Consider the following 16,915-nt stretch of genomic DNA (forward strand, 5'->3'; position numbering starts at 1 on the left):
CATAACCTACCAGTCTACTGACAGTCAACTAATACTCTAATGACAGTTAGTTGACATGTAGTTGTAAAGTTACTTATAGTTAGTAGAATATTTAAAGTGGACTATCGAAATAAAGTGTAACCAAGTGTTTTTTCTGATCAATTGAACAGACTCCACTCGCAATCTAATTTTCATTTGTGTGAAATTAAACATCGTCTGGGGTAAAGTCTGTACTACAATATCTTGGAATTGCATCAGTTCACGTCATTGAGTTGTTTCTATTAACTCTATTGAGGCCCGGTAGCTCAACACACTCCACCAGTAAACTTTACGACATAGTTGTTGAATAGCTCTTAATGCTCAGTGAATCATTGCTGAGTGGGTAAGGCTAACCTGAGGTCAGTGCTGAGCTTGGGTGAGTGGGCACTATTCCCATAGTAATGCAGATTGATGAAGTGTCAGCGAAAGCATGTCCTTGTTCATATTTGTTGCGGTGTCGCCTATTCATTTCTGTACATTTGGTGACCCTGAGGTGAAGAGTCACGCCTCCACACAATGACCCCACAGGCTGCTCTTTTGGCCTCGGGGAATTCTCGCATGGAGCGGGTGCCTCCTGGGAATCCCTGGACTTTTGGCTTGAGGAGCGAAAAAGGGTGGAAAGAACAAAGAAGTTTGAACAAAAGGAGTGTTCTGTCATACAGTGGGAATTCATTAGTATACTTGTCCTCCTTTTTACTGGGTCAGTGAGCTCATGAAACAGTTAGCACAAAGCACTCTGTTTGAGTGAGTTCTTAACTTCTTACAAGATTTTGCTTATCTATTTGCAGGATCTCTATGTGAGAAGATACAATCCATGCACAGATTAGCACTGCTTCCAACAGCCTTTTTCCCCCTTCACCTCATTTTTAGTTGAAAGTTAAAAGTTGCATACTTGCGTACTCTTATTTTGTTCACATATATATTTTCTTTAATAATATTTATGATGAAAACTTGTCAGTTTCTAATGCCATTGGAAGTATTTGATTGTTGAGCTTGTGCCCTGACCAAGATAAACAGCTTAAAATACTCACATATTTTGCACATGAGTTAGTATACAAATACAATTGAAAACAAAGCAAACAGAAACATTTCAAAACAAAGCAAAAATCACTAAAGACAAAATAGAAACAATTGCAAATTACACTCAACAAGTGATAAATCACAGTGTTTGGCTATGATGCACAGCAAGACATTAACTTTCAGTATGTGTAGAAACATTACTTGATGCAGGAAACTTGTCCTGTCAACACAATGCTCAGAATGAGTTCCTAGGATGTGCCTTAACCTTTTCCCTGTGCTGTCAGGCCATCATGGTGGTCTTGTTGATAACCGAAGTGGTTTGTGGCACAGACCTGCACCAGTACAACATGCCCTTAGAATTTAGTGCCAGATTAAGATCAAAATCATTTAAGCATGACAGGTAGCGACACTCAAAGTCAGATATATACGGTAGATTATTCTCATAGTTTATCTCGCACATATAGTTTATACAACCAACACACACACATCCCAGCCTCAATAGAACAATCCATGATTCTCTCTGTTTCTTTCTATAGATGCAGGAGTTGGAACAGAGAGTGATAGAGGCTGACCAGCGGGCAGAGAACGCTGAAAAACAGGTATTGCTGTTGTACCACCGTTTTCTTATTTTTCACAATTTACTGTATTAGAATCATACTCAGGACGTGGTGTCCTATTTGCCATATTTAAAAAAAATAAGGGACATCACATTATCATTGTATAATATCATACATTGTGCCATATAATTAATAATCATACATTAAAATGAAAAACAAAACAATAACATTTTCTTTATTAAAACTTGAAAGTTACAGAGTTGAAGGTATAATAACAGCCTTAGCTAGCAAATATTATTACATCAGTACAGCAAACATTATCGAGTCAGTAGTCAAAATGTTTGTATTCTTTCAGAAAATCTAATGTATTTTAAATGGATAAATTTAAATAATAAATTGTTTTTTGTGGAAAGTGGGAAGACAGTGGGGAGAACAAGTATTTGATACACTGCCGATTTTCCAGTGAAAATCCAGAAAATCACATTGTATGGTTTTTAAATAATTAATTTGCATTTTATTGCATTACATAAGTATTTGATCACCTACCAACCAGTAAGAATTCCGGCTCTCACAGACCTGTTAGTTTTTCTTTAAGAAGCCCTCCTGTTCTCCACTCATTACCTGTATTAACTGCACCTGTTTGAACTCGTTACCTGTATAAAAGACACCTGTCCACACACTCAATCAAACAGACTCCAACCTCTCCACAATGGCCAAGACCAGAGAGCTGTGTAAGGACATCAGGGATAAAATTGTAGACCTGCACAAAGCTGGGATGGGCTACAGGACAATAGGCAAGCAGCTTGGTGAGATGACTGGTCAATGACCTGAAGAGAGCTGGGACCACAGTCTCAAAGAAAACCATTAGTAACACACTACGCCGTCATGGATTAAAATCCTGCAGCGCACGCAAGGTCCCCCTGCTCAAGCCAGAGCATGTCCAGGCCCGTCTGAAGTTTGCCAATGACCACCTGGATGATCCAGAGGAGGAATAGGAGAAGGTCATGTGGTCTGATGAGACAAAAATAGAGCATTTTCGGTCTAAACTCCACTCGCCATGTTTTGGAGGAAGAAGAAGGATGAGTACAACCCCAAGAACACCATCCCAACCGTGAAGCATGGAGGTGGAAACATCATTCTTTGGGGATGCTTTTCTGCAAAGGGGACAGGACGACTGCACCGTATTGAGGGGAGGATGGATGAGGCCATGTATCGTGAGATCTTGGCCAACGAACTCCTTCCCTCAGTAAGAGCATTGAAGATGGGTCGTGGCTGGGTCTTCAAGCATGACAACGACCCGAAACACACAGCCAGGGCAACTAAGGAGTGTCTCCGTAAGAAGCATCTCAAGGTCCTGGAGTGGCCTAGCCAGTCTCCAGACCTGAACCCAATAGAAAATCTTTGTAGGGAGCTGAAAGTCCGTATTGCCCAGCGACAGCCCCGAATCCTGAAGGATCTGGAGAAGGTCTGTATGGAGGAGTGAGCCAAAATCCCTACTGCAGTGTGTGCAAACCTGGTCAAGAACTACAGGAAATCTATTATCTCTGTATTTGCAAACAAAGGTTTCTGTACCAAATATTAATTTCTGCTTTTCTGATGTATCAAATACTTATGTCATGCAATAAAATGCAAATTAATTACTTAAAAATCATACAATGTGATTTTCTGGCTTTTTGTTTTAGATTCCGTCACTGACAGTTGAAGAGTACCTATGATAAAAATTACAGACTTAAATACAAATACTTGTTCTCCCCACTGGTATACATATGAAAAAAACTAAACATCAATATAAAAACAACTGTTCAATCGATTCAACTTCTGTATCCTTTTAATTATTTTATAATTAACTATAAGTAATAAATCATGGGAGCACAAATGGCACTCATTCTTTAGAATGATCTTTTTTTTAATTGAAATAACAATGATAAATACAGTATTGGATAAAAGTGATGCCAAGCCTAGGAAAATTGACATCTTCCCCCTTTATTCAAGTATTATTACAAATTTGATAAAGATTTTGTAAGTATATTATTCATTCATGCTTGGAGTCAATTATTTTATTTGTGGTAACGCGATGAAACATGCCAAATGTTCAGACATCAGGCTGTTATACAAAGAAATTATGAACGTGCGTTGTAGTAATTTTGTCAGATAAATACCTTCACCAATTTTAGTGTTTTGTTCTTCCCTCCTATTTAATATACATTATAATATATAAAATATATAATATATAACATATTTTGGATTTTAATGAAACTTGTAGGGTCATTAAAAAACAAATACCCTCCAGACATCACTTTTGGCCACTACTGTACACTTTTCTCTTGAAGACTTGATCAAAATTACCATTGTAGGTCCACATTATGGAGGAGAAGCTGAAGTCTGCAAACATGCAGCCCAGTGAATCGGAAAACTCATTGTTCAGGCGTTATCAAGAGTTGAGCAGTCAAATGCAGGAGAAAGATATATTCATAAAGAGACTCGAAGGACAGCTGGAGAAGCAGGTAAAGACCTCACAAATAGGAAGAGATGGCTATTAAACTTTCTAACTGAAACATTGCTTAACTGCCCTCTTTATCTGCAGAACTTGGTTCGAGCCCAAGAGGCCAAGATTATTGAAGAGAAGGCTGCCAAAATCAAAGACTGGGTCACGTTTAAGTTGCGAGAGGTGAGTTGAAACTTGCTGTGGATCAAAATAACATTTGTTGAAACAGTGTAAATTATGTTTTTTGTGTCTTGTAGATGGAAACCGAAAACCAGCAGTTGAAAAAGGCAAACCTGAAGCAGGCTGAGCAGATCCTAATACTGCAAGACAAGCTTCAGAGTAAACATAGTTCCTTTCCTGTTTTCTTTCCTTATACCATTTGTTTTTGCTTGTTTTGTATACCTCTCTCTGTGTTTCTGTCAGCTCTTCTCGAGAGGCCCTTGTCTCCAACAGTGGATGCCCACCTGGTCCCCTCTAGCCCACTCCACCCTCCCAGCTGCCCCGGGACACCCCCTGCCCAGGAGGAGGGCTGGAGATTGACAGGATCTCGCTTAGCCAATTCTACAGGTACATAATCATCTTCTACCTTCAGAAGGTAGCTACCTTTTGAAGCTTTAACTAGTGTCATTGAACAGAAATAGATTCGCTAATTCCATTTTCCCCAGGTTTACAAAATCAATCTGAAGAGCGTGTGGACAGAGTCTCTCTGCATGAGTAGTACATAATCAAATTCATAAATTACACCATTTTATCATTATTAAAAATACATATTGAGTGACTGAAACAATCTATGTCATAGAATACACTTTGTTCACATTGAGTTGACAGCTTGAATGTTCTTGTTCCCTGTAATTTATTTACAAGATCTGAGGTGAATAATCTATTGTCACTTTCAGTATGGCTATAAAGTGAAAAATGATAAAAAATATTATAAAAAAACATTTCTAAAATAGAATTGCACGAATCGTCATTGTGGCTGGTTAGGACAAAAACTCTGCTTATCATGGAAAATATACTTTTTTTAACCAGATGAGTTGCATCTGGTTAGGACACGGTGTTAGTGTAACAATTTTTGCATAAAGCCATGATGTATCCCATAAATTATCTGTCAACTTGGGATGTGTTTTTGTTAACGTTGGAGTTATCAAGATTTTATAAAAAAATAATTCTTAAAAATAATTATATCATTTACAAAACATATTAGTGATGCATCAAAATGATTATTATTATTTTATTTGAAATTTTCTTTCTACCAAAACCCTGAAACCATAAATAAAGTTGGGTAATTTATCTCGGTATACTTAACTCAGTATGCTACTCTTGCATCATTGTTTTGCATCCACACTGTTGACGTTTACTCATTGTAGCTTATTGTGCGCTAATTAAAAGCTATGTTTCCGTCAATGATTTTGGCCTTCCAAAACTATTTTGCCCAAAACCTAATATTTTCGGCTGCCTAAGTTTTGGTACATCACTAAACGCCCCCCTCTAACTTCTATGCAACACTTTTTGGATGTATCATCTTTCATTTTTTATTTTTATCTAAATATATGTTAATATCTGTTGCAAATTGCAGATAGCAAAAGGAAAATCACGGAGGGTTGCGATTCTGCTTTTCATAGTGCATCCTTACTTCCCACATTACAAGACAAAGGAGACTCTCACAAGTCTAGTCAAGATGGTGTTGACACCACAACCTCAGTAAAGGAGACCGGAGAGGGGGCGGAGCCTTCTTTTGGAGTGCCACGTGAGAGAGGAGTGGGAGGAGCCTCAGACAGAGATCATTCTTCTGACGACCTCAACAGCAAATTTCGTTCCCAGCGCCTCCGCTCTTCTTCGTCATCCTCTTCCTCATCCACTTCAGCATATGAGACTCCTGGTCCGGGTGGCTTCGACACGCCTACCCCCACTCCTAAAAGCCCTCCTCCTGTGTCCCTTTCACCCCCATTAGTACGCCTCCCTCTGTCATGCCCCTTCCCTCTGGCTTTACCCTTGGGCACCAGCATGACCCTGCCCAAAGTTCGCACTCCTCTAACCCCCCGTGACAGCATCCAACTTGTGAAGAAACACCACAGTCAGCCGCAACCCGGCATAGATTGCCTCCATCAGGTCAATGTCAACATTGATATTGGAAACTGCACCTCTCCATCCTGGCACAGTCTAGTCCCTGGTTCAGTTCCCACTCATGGGTTAGAGGAGACGGACATTGATGAAGGGCCTCCAGAAAGTATGGAGGGTGTGGTGGACGGGTCAGAGATGGAAGCTCAGCCTACTGATGAATGCTTATTCGAAGGGTTGGCCAAAGAGTTTGAGATGATGGACCCAGAAGCTCTTAAACCTCCTACACCACCTTTGCACCGATTTCCATCCTGGGTAAGACTTGTACCTCAAATTGTGCACCTTGTTAAAGACAGATGTGTTATAACTTGCAAGTTACAGCTTAGCCTATTTGTAATAAAAATAAGCGCTAAGTTGTAGCTTGCTACAAAATGTATTTATATATTTAATGTAATTAAACTTGAAATTTGAAATATAACCTTACATTTAAACAAAATAATTCACCACAAAAATATAAATTGAATGTAAATACATTTTTCTAGCATGTTTTATTAGTATTTATTAATTGATCCCGTTTTTACATGTTTTATTATTTACAAATGCATTTATTTGATCAAAAAAAATTCAGCAAAAACAGAAAAATTTTGAAAATGTATTCCTGTGATGGCAAAGCAACATTTTCAGCATCATTACTCCAGTCTTCAGTGTCACATGATCCTTCAGGCATCATTCTAATATGCTGATTTGCAGATCATGAAACATTTCTTATTATTATCAGTATTGAAAACAGTTGTGCTGCTTAATATTTTTGTAGACAATAATTTTTTTTTCAAGATTATTTGATAATGCTGTTCTTGTGAACTTTCTTTACAGAAAAGAAGTATTTTGTGACAGAAAGCAAACACCTAGAAATACACAAAACAACACTTAGAAAACCACTCCAAAAAATTTAGCAGCCAAATTTCAACACCCTTGAAACCACCCACATCACTCTCAACACCTTTAGGGGCAAGTTTTGTATGGTATGATAAATGTTTGACATCATTATTTGCATGTATCTGTGTGTGTTTTTCAGGAGAGCCGGATCTATGCAGTAGCTAAATCAGGAATGAGAGTCTCAGAGGCCTGTCTTGGAGCTAAGACTCTTGGGAGAGGTCAGTCAACCAATCAGCAATCATCACTCAGTGTAGGTCTGTCACCAGCAATTGCTAAAACACTATATGAACACAGCCCTTAGATCTGTCAATTAGAGGTAAGGACTTGTTTGATGTCACTTCCTCCTACCTAAGGGAAACACACCTGTGCAGGTGTGATCTCTGTGCATTGAAGCTTCTAAGAGGCTTTTAGAGGAGTTTCAGGTTTGTGAGTAGAGGGTGAGAATGGAAACCCTGCTTTTCAATATGCTGTGATGAAAGGTTAAAACCGCTGTGTAATTACCTCAGGGAGTATTTCACCTCTCAACCTCAACTCTACAACAAAAGTCTGTGGAACTATGCGGTATTCTGCAGTGAGACACGAGTCTTATTTCTTAGGCCACAATGTACTCAATGTAAAGTTTTGGGAGGGACAGTTGCATTTAGCCCTTCTATGCTGATACTGTTGAAAATCGTATACCTCAAAATTCACAGTTTTTATGGGTTTCAGGTTGAAAATACAATTTAAAAGTCTAAACCAGATCCCTTTGACCTGACATTTTTACCTAACCATTATCAAGGGACTGTGTTTTTAAAATACACTTTTTAAAACGGCAGGCTCTAATGTATAGGTTGTGCCTAGACGGTGGATACTACTATGGTGGACAGAGATCATTTGTCATTGAATGAATGAAGAACTAGAGTGCTAAGAATAAGAGCTCAGAATAAGAGAGACAAATTCATTTAGCTGAAATATGTATGTGGCCATTTGGAGTTGGGCTCTGGGATGTTTATATGTTCAGATTTTTTGGTGCTTACTAAAGGGATAGTTTACCCAAAAATGAAAATTGTCATAATTTACTCACCCTCAAGTTGTTCCAAACCTGTATACATTTCTTCTTTCTGCTGAACAAAAAGGAAGGTTTTTATTTTTATTTTTTCATAATATGGAAGTCAGTGGTACCCCCAATTGTTTGGTTACAAACATATCTTCCTTTGTATTAAGTAGAACAATTAAATGTAAATGTATTTTCATTTTTGGGTAAACTATCCATTTAAATGTACAAACAAAAAACACATTTGGCTGTTTCACTGGTGTCCGTAAATGGAATGGTCTCATGAAATTATATTGAAGTGCCCTGCCTACCCGGGCTTTATTAATTTTTTACAACTTTGCGTACCATGTGTTGTTCGTTTGTTTCTCCAGTATCCACCCAAGCTCAACACTCAACAACTGGCCCCTTCACCCACCTCATTTACAAGAACATCAGTGTGCCTGTGTACTCTACACTTAAAGGGGTAGGATTACATCAATAAGAGACTTAAAGGGTTAGTTCACCCAAAAATTAGCCCATGATTTACTCACTCTCAAGTCATCCTAGGTGTATATGAAATTCTTCTCTCAGACAAATAAAATCTGAGTTATATTACAAAAGTCCAGGCTAATCCAAGCATTATAATAACAGTAATAGTTGCTCTGTTTTTGAAGTCCATAAAAAATGCATCTCTCCGTCAAATAACAGGCTCTGGGGGGTTAATAAAGGCCTTCTGAAGCGAATTGATGCGTTTGTGTAAGAAAAATATCCATATTTAAAACTTTATAAAGTAAAATTTTGGCCAACCGCCTTCCGTATTCAATTTATGGAAAAAGTGTTGAAAGGTCCTCTGCCGATCGAAAGACTAATGCGACCAGGTACGCTTGTCATGACGTCACGTACGTATCTTGAGTTTCACTTTCAACTTTCAACACTTTTCCACGGAAGGCGATTGGCTGGAACTTTACTCTATATTTTTCTTACACAAACGCATCGATTCGTTTCAGAAGGCCTTTATTAACACCCAAGAGCCAAGTGGAGCACGTTATTCGATGGACAGGTGCATTTTTTTTATGGACTTCAAAAACAGAGCAACTATTACTGCCATTATAATGCTTGGATCAGCCTGGACTTTTTTAATATAACTCTGATTATATTCGTCCTAAAGAAGAATGTCATATACACCTAGGATGACTAGGGTGAGTAAATCATGGGCTAATTTTAATTTTTGGGTGAACTATCCCTTTAACTAATTATTATCTTACCAGTGTCATGCTAAAGTGTTATTGTACATAACAGGTAAAATTTACTTGTCTTTCTCATCCTTCCCACAATGTTCTTCTGCCCTTAGAAGGCAACTCAGATCAGCAATGTCCCTCTCCCGGATGATGACTCTGGTTCAGAAGACGACAGCGGCTCATTGGCCAGCTTGCATACGTCGACACTGGGGCCAGATAAAAAGGGCAGCACCCCTGGCAGCCCTCGGGCGGTCAAAAGAGGTGAGGAAATCTGTAAAACAACCAACTTCATGACCTTCAAAAAAAATGTATTTTAACATTTGGACCTATTTCTTACCCTGTAATTTGTGAATAAAAGTGTGTAGCATTGAACTGTGCTTTTTAGAAGTCTGACCAAGGATCTTGGACATTTTTAAGACGATTGTTTTTTCCTGCAGGTGTTTCGATGTCCTCCATCAGTTCAGAGAGTGACTATGCCATTCCTCCGGATGCGTACTCGCTGGACAGTGATTGCTCAGAACCCGAGCACAAGGTGCAGCGCACCTCCTCCTACTCCTGTGAGAGTGTTGGGCAGGTACGTCTCAGAGCTCCATCTCCTTTGAGCCGTCTCCATGTTGTCTTCTCATCTACACTACCATTCAAAAATTTGGGATTGTTGTATGCTTTTGAACAGTGTTGGGGGTAATGAGTTACAAAGTAAAGGATTACAGTAACTATATTACTTTTTTAGGTAATGAAGTAAAGTAATGCATTACACTAAAAATATCGGTAACTACACTACTTTACTAGACTATAGGAACGCGCTTTCCTGCATTACCCAAGCCGTGTTTGCCTGCGTGTAAAGTTCTGATCACGTGCATGCGTGCTGCCTGTGTGTGTGCTTGCCTGGGCACCGTTGCCATAGAGATCGATTTGAGTGACGTAGGAGAGAGGGAAATGGAGATGAAGACCGAGACAGGGGGTTTCGGCCAGTGGCGATATTCACATTGCTTTCAGTTTTTTGCTCGAAAGGACTAAAATATTTGTGTGAAACTCTATGCCCAGGCGACAAGTGTATTTCAACTGCTGCCAACTCAATGAGCAACCTGTCTAAGCATTTGTCAGCCTAGCATGGCAATACAAAACTTGAGGCGAAAGATCCTGCTCGCCGGTCATTTGAAGGAGTCACTCAGCAGCCGACCCCGCCTAAACAAGCTAAGCTTTTCTCAAGTCTTGGAGCGCAGCAGGTAACAAAAAAAGAAATGAATAGACTAATTGCAAGGTTCATTGTAGAAGACATGCTTCCCCTGTCGACCACTGAATCGCCCAGGTTTAGAAAAATACCAGATAAAATACCCGCAACTCGCAAGCCAAGGTCCGACAGGAAAACAGTTTCCCTTTACCTTGACAAGTGTTATTCTGACATGGAATCGAAGCTCAGAAGACTTTCGAGTCCCTGGTTCGAGTTTGTGACTTGGTATGTTAACTTACCTCCTCTGGCAGCCACATCTCCAGGAGGCAGAGGAGAGCGAGCTAAGGGGAAAATAATGTTTTTGGGATGACTTTTCTGTTTATTTAATTAATTGCATTTTCTGTTTCCATTTTATGGGCTTAAAGCTACACTATGTAACTTTTCCGTCCACTAGAGGTCGCCTGTTCAAAACAAAGGCGTAGTTTGATGACGCCACGTTTGAGCGCAGAATCTCGGGACATGTGGTCTTCACCTCACAGCCGGTGGGAAACAGTCAGGATAGGACTCGGGCAGAAATTATGTTCATGGATGCGATTATTAACATTACTGTAGTCTGAAGCAGAGCAGGACCGAGTGTTGTGGAGCTGAGCAAGACCTCAGGAGCGATTGAAGAGCGGGACTGTTATTATGGCATAGTCGCTGGCGGGACTTTTATTATGACACGGTTGCCGGCGGCACTTCCTCTTCTCCAGTGCTGAGTGTGAGAGGTAACGCAGCTCTGTTTATCGTATTAGATATATCTGAGTGTGTTGAAAAGGAAGTTATGACGTTCGCTCGGCGGCTGCTATGACACTTGTTCACAATGCAGTGAGAGTAAAGTGTTAAACTGAATAAAACCGGAGACCGAGGGTGACGCAGATATGACGCAATAGACAGGCGACTCCCTCACACGCATAGCTCACACGTCCCGGCTCCTTGGTTAAAATAGCAATTTTCTCACGATTTACAAATAGTTGAAAACATTTGGGATATTCTAAGTACTCAACTGAACAAAATATATAACACTGGCCTAGTGGTTTCTGGATGTTTTACTGCAAAAATCCTACATAGTTCACCTTTAAGTGCATTTCTGTTTTAATTTTATGGGATAAAGTGACCTTTATTTTTATATTTTTCATTGACCACTTAATTTTTTTTTGCCATGAATCTAATAAAAAGCTGGTTTTGTTCTCAGGAGAAGAGTTTTGTTCTCATGTTTCCCAAAGCCTGTGTTTTGAAACTTGCGTGTTGACCCCATTTTAAAATGACCCCACCATACCCTACTTTATCCTGTTGTTTGTGGATTTTATTTCTTTGTGCAGACAGGGATATTGTTCTTTCATATTGTTTTACATACCATTTTGTATTCATTTATACAATAAACACTATGCGGACAGGCTAAGTGAGGATAGGGCTATGATGTTTGTCCATGTATCTACACGGTAAATTAAGAAATGGGAAAGAGAATAGAAGGCTCAAAAAAATAGAAATCTTTTTTAACATTAAAAAACCAAATAATCAATCAATAAAATGCATCCTTGCTGAATAAAGTATTAATAATAATAAAACCATTAAACCATAAACTTTTCAATGGTAATGCATATATCCATATATTTTGGTTATTATAAGCATTATACAATTCTTTCTTATGTTTTAGTCCAAGAAGGCCTGTAATACCTTGAGAAAGCTGTATGTTAGCATTCCCATTCCAGTTACATTCATAGAAGACTTCTTCTAAAAGCTTTGTATGTGTCTTTCTATATAGGAGACTTTAGAGAAGACCGGTTACTTGCTGAAAATGGGGAGTCAGGTAAAGGCGTGGAAGAGGCGCTGGTTCATTCTGAGGAACGGGGAGATCTTGTACTACAAGTCGCCCGTGAGTGGACTTTTCCACAAATCTGCAGCGGTATTTGAGAGCGAGTGTGAGAGAAGGAAGTTTAGAGTTACAGCACTGATGATATCTGCCTTTGTTCTGCTCTCAGAGTGACGTGATCCGGAAACCTCAGGGCCAAATGGAGCTCAACTCATCGTGTCATATAGCCCGCGGTGAGGGAGCTCAGACATTCCAGGTGAGAGACACAATGATACACCTAAACATCCTTTAACAAATCTGTCAGCTTGAGGCTTTCAGAAACAGCCTGATATGGGTATCACATGAGCTTTGCTTGCGTTTTGAGAGAATGTTCAGCTCTCAAGGGCTGTCATTATTGGATTTTCAAAGTCATAATAATAGCTATAATGGGGTATTATCTATAATTTCCTCAAACTTTAATCAGTGTCATCACATCTGTTACAATTTGGGAGGAATATATGATCATAATCATCAAATGTTTTGTAGAATTTACAGTAGGTCATCTGGACGTGTTTTTCTGTTACCACATGAATTGGAATAAATCCTACTGTACATTCTGTGATGGCAATTTAAATGTATTTTCTATTTATATTTAAAATCAATATATTTAAAGATGCCATTTTATCGATTGTTGGCCATAACATTAAAATAATCATCTGCTTTTCTGCATCAGACAGAATTTTAATATCGGTGCATCCCTAGTCATAACCAATTTTGTTGGCTAAATCTCTATCAATCTTTTTCTCGTGTGCGTGTTGCATCTAGTTAATTACAGAGAAGAAGACCTTTTACTTGGCTGCAGACTCCCCAAATATCCTGGAGGACTGGATCAGAGTTCTCCAGAATGTTCTCAAGGTCCAGGCCAGTGGACCAGTGTCCATGGATAAAGAAGCCAAGGCCACGGTGCGAGGCTGGCTAACAAAGGTAAGAGTTCACAGGAGTGTTATTGAGGTTTTGAGTGAGAGAATGCTCGTACATGAACAGTATATCTACATACAAATGTATCTTTTCATAGCATAACAGTAAGAGTTTCGACATGTATAAAGCAATGAAGTGATTACAATTAAAGGAGGAATGAACAGGTGACTGTTAGGATTGCTGGGTGAGATTCCTCGATGGCTGGTGCATGCTGGGACATAGCTGAGTTCATCAGGCAAGGACTGTATCTGATAGGGAGTCCCTGATCACAGGGCTGTGTATATCTGCCACCTGATGGAGTTTTGGTTCCTTGCCACTGTCGCCTTTGGCTTGGCTTTCTCAGTTGGGGACACTAAATTTTCAACTAAATATCCAAATAAATTTAATATCTAAACTAAATTAAATACATCAACTAAATTACTGATCTGCCCACATTGTCACTGTATGATAATTGAAATGAGCTAAATGACATCACCACTTTCTGTACAGCCGAAGCAAATTCTGTTGCATTTCTTTTCCTGTTTAACACTGTGAAACTGCTTTGAAACAATCGGCATTGTAAAAAGCGCTATATAAATAAAGTCGACTTGACTTGACTTGTGTGTGTGTGTGTGTGTGTGGTGTTGATAAACAGTTCAGTTTGTTATTAAAGTCAGCACTGCAGAAGTTGCGATAGTTTCTTCTCTATTGTGATGTATATCTGAGTGTGAAACGGCTTTTGGAACAAAAAAAAGGCGGGACTTGATTTTGTCCTTTGGGACTTGATTGAATGGTTAGATCATTGTGATTTTCTATTGCTGTGATTTCATCGCATCTGACAGGTTGCCCTGCCCTCGCGCCAGTATACATGCCATCAGAGAACAGATGAGCTGCAAGAGGGAGGGGAAGATATAATAATGATGTGCACACATAAATTATTTATAATAAATACTACAATATTTCATAAATTTACATTTTGTTTTCATGGTGACTTTAAAGCGTTTTCCCTGTATGTATCTGTGCTTGTGTTTGACTTCTGGCTGGACTATCTTGTGCGATCCAAAGATTTCGAATGATTCAGAATGCAGCAGCACATCTTTTCTTCAACGAGCTCAAAAGGACCCACATCACACCTCTCTTCATCTCTCTGCACTGGCTACCACTCGCTGCTCGCATCAAGTTCAAGGCGCTGACGCTTGCTTACAGAGCCACCAAGAGCTCCGCTCCTGCATACTTTGACTTGCTTCTACGAGTATACACCCCCACCAGAAGCCTTCGCTCAGCTAAGGAGAGACGGCTTGTGGTAGCATCACAGAGAGGCATGAAATCCCTTTCCAGAACATTTTCATTCAACGTTCCCGGCTGGTGGAACGATCTTCCCACCGCCATCCGAAACGCAAAATCATTGACAACATTCAAAAGACAACTAAAAACTCATCTCTTCCATGGGCACTTAACCTCAGAATTTTTTTTTTAAAAACTTCCCCTTTTCCCTCCCTACTCTAGCCTGTGCTACACTGAGCAATGTACACAGACTTAGTATTTCTGGCACTTTTTGCGTTTATTCAACTCTTCATGACGGATCGCCCAGTTGTAAGTCGCTGTGGATAAAAGCGTCTGCTAAATGCATAAATGTAAATTACTTTTTTCAAGATGTCTTGTCAAATGGGTATGTTAATGGCTTGTGTTTTTCCCATTTTGAATTTGATTTGACCTTTTTTAAGATTGATGATTGAACCACAGAATTGATATATTTGGGCCTGTTTACACGTGATATTAAGATCCTCAGTGTTTCTTTCACTTTTCTGGCTCTCCATTTTTCTAATGATGTTTTTCATTTTACCACAGGTGAAACATGGTCATTCAAAGCTTGTGTGGTGTGCTTTGATTGGGAAAGCTTTCTACTACTACCGTAACCAGGATGACATGGTAGATCTCTTTAGCTTCCTTAAATTCAGAAAAAAATAAGGGATTTTCTTTTAGTATATCTGCAAAGTTTTCTTTAAAGCTAAAGTGTGTAATGTTTTGATGTAAAAATTAAAAAAAACAAAAATTAATTTATGCATATGATACTATTGTATGTTGAGATCAAATATGTGTCTGTTGCAGTTCCCACTGGGTCAGCTACGTGTTCGGGAAGCTCGTGTGGAAGAAGTGGACAGATCGTGTGACTCAGATGAGGATTATGAAGCAGGTGGGCGGGGCTTCCTCTCCTCTCACTTTACGTTAGTGGTCCATCCCAAAGAACAAAGCCCCACCTACCTGCTTGTCGGCACTAAACAAGAAAAGGTACCACTTGCACCACAAAGCAATCTGAATTTTGCTTAGCGTTTACTCAAGCGCTGCTTGGTGTTTTGTTCATTAGAATGCCATATGTAAATACATTTTCTGTGAAGGTGTCTGTGTTGGGAAACTACTTTACTGTAGCTTGTTAAGTAGCTTGTTAAGCTACAAAGACTCTGTTAGGATGAAAGCATTAAACAACATTTGAGTCAGATCACTCCTGGAGAACTGACAATGGGCAAAGATGCGGGACGTGGCTGGAGCTGAGGTGACATGATGACTAACAGACAGCAGACAAACGGCAATCCACCTGTCACTCAAAGTGGCCACGCCCTTAATTATGTAGAACTTTAAGGATTTATATAATGTAAACGAATGAGTTATAAAAAAAAAATCACCCCCCTCACAGTTGTCATGAAGGGCAAAATTAGGCGTATAGACCAAAACCACAATTTGTACCAGGCTGTAAACATGTTTTTTTTCTGCTTTAAAGTTGGGCATTTTAACATGGGGCTCAATGAGATTCTGCTCCCTTTTGGAGCCTGTCTCTACAGCCAGTCGATGAATTGCAGTTTAAGTCACTTCCGTATTGTCTTCAAGAGAAACTGGGGGAGGTTGCTGCTTGATAAAACCAGAAAACAGTCATTACAGTAGTGTCATTTACACTACTTTTTTATTTTGGGTTCGGTAAGATTTTGTAATGTTTTTGAAATACTTTCTTTTTTTAAGGCTACACTGATGTGATCAAAATTCCAGTAAAAACAATAAAATTGTGAAATTATAACGTTTAAAACGTAAGAGTTTGAATTTGAAAATACCAGTTCCCCAGTAGGAAATTATTGAAATGTATTGCCTTCTTTACTCATGAAATTGGACATGAACTCCCACTCAAAATCGTATTTCCCACTAGGTTTTCCTACAATTTCCCACATTAAGGTAACGTAACTCAGAGTTTCATAGTAGGAAATGTGATTTGAGAGGGAGTTCATGTCCTATTTTATGAGTAAAGGCAATAAATTAGAGTAATTTGCTACTAGAAAACTCGTATTTTCCTACAAGAAAACAACACCTATTTTACTAATAGGACATCTGAGTTTCCTAGTAGGACATATGTTTTGAGAGGTAGTTTATGTCCAATTTCACGAGTAATTGGCATTTCAATTTCATGGTCATGTGGCAACAACAGACCACCTACTCTCCGCCACTGACCTAATGCGTAAACATTATGGGTACTAGTCAGGCGAGATGTAAACTTTGTTGGCTGAAAACACAAGTTTGATGTGAAGATGAAAAACGTACCCAGCAAAATGTTCTCTTGCCATTCCTGATTCAGGTAGACCCCCTCCCCT

The 16,915-nt window shown here is 39.2% G+C and overlaps 1 protein-coding gene across 1 annotated transcript in view; it reads left to right on the forward strand.

The window, feature by feature from the left end:
- The window catches only part of plekhh1 (pleckstrin homology domain containing, family H (with MyTH4 domain) member 1), a 53,992-nt gene that overhangs the window by 15,966 nt on the left and 21,111 nt on the right, over window positions 1–16,915 (forward strand). Inside the window, exons 3-17 of the mRNA XM_079832243.1 lie at window positions 1,575–1,637; window positions 3,950–4,099; window positions 4,180–4,263; window positions 4,338–4,419; window positions 4,504–4,647; window positions 5,657–6,453; window positions 7,214–7,292; window positions 8,479–8,570; window positions 9,438–9,585; window positions 9,762–9,898; window positions 12,300–12,410; window positions 12,517–12,603; window positions 13,152–13,310; window positions 15,132–15,212; window positions 15,393–15,572. Coding sequence (XP_079688369.1) covers window positions 1,575–1,637; window positions 3,950–4,099; window positions 4,180–4,263; window positions 4,338–4,419; window positions 4,504–4,647; window positions 5,657–6,453; window positions 7,214–7,292; window positions 8,479–8,570; window positions 9,438–9,585; window positions 9,762–9,898; window positions 12,300–12,410; window positions 12,517–12,603; window positions 13,152–13,310; window positions 15,132–15,212; window positions 15,393–15,572 — 2,394 coding nt within the window. The remainder of the gene's footprint in view (window positions 1–1,574; window positions 1,638–3,949; window positions 4,100–4,179; window positions 4,264–4,337; window positions 4,420–4,503; window positions 4,648–5,656; window positions 6,454–7,213; window positions 7,293–8,478; window positions 8,571–9,437; window positions 9,586–9,761; window positions 9,899–12,299; window positions 12,411–12,516; window positions 12,604–13,151; window positions 13,311–15,131; window positions 15,213–15,392; window positions 15,573–16,915) is intronic.

The sequence above is a fragment of the Gobio gobio genome (genome assembly GCF_949357685.1).
Source record: "Gobio gobio genome assembly, chromosome: 13".
Taxonomy (NCBI): domain Eukaryota; kingdom Metazoa; phylum Chordata; class Actinopteri; order Cypriniformes; family Gobionidae; genus Gobio; species Gobio gobio.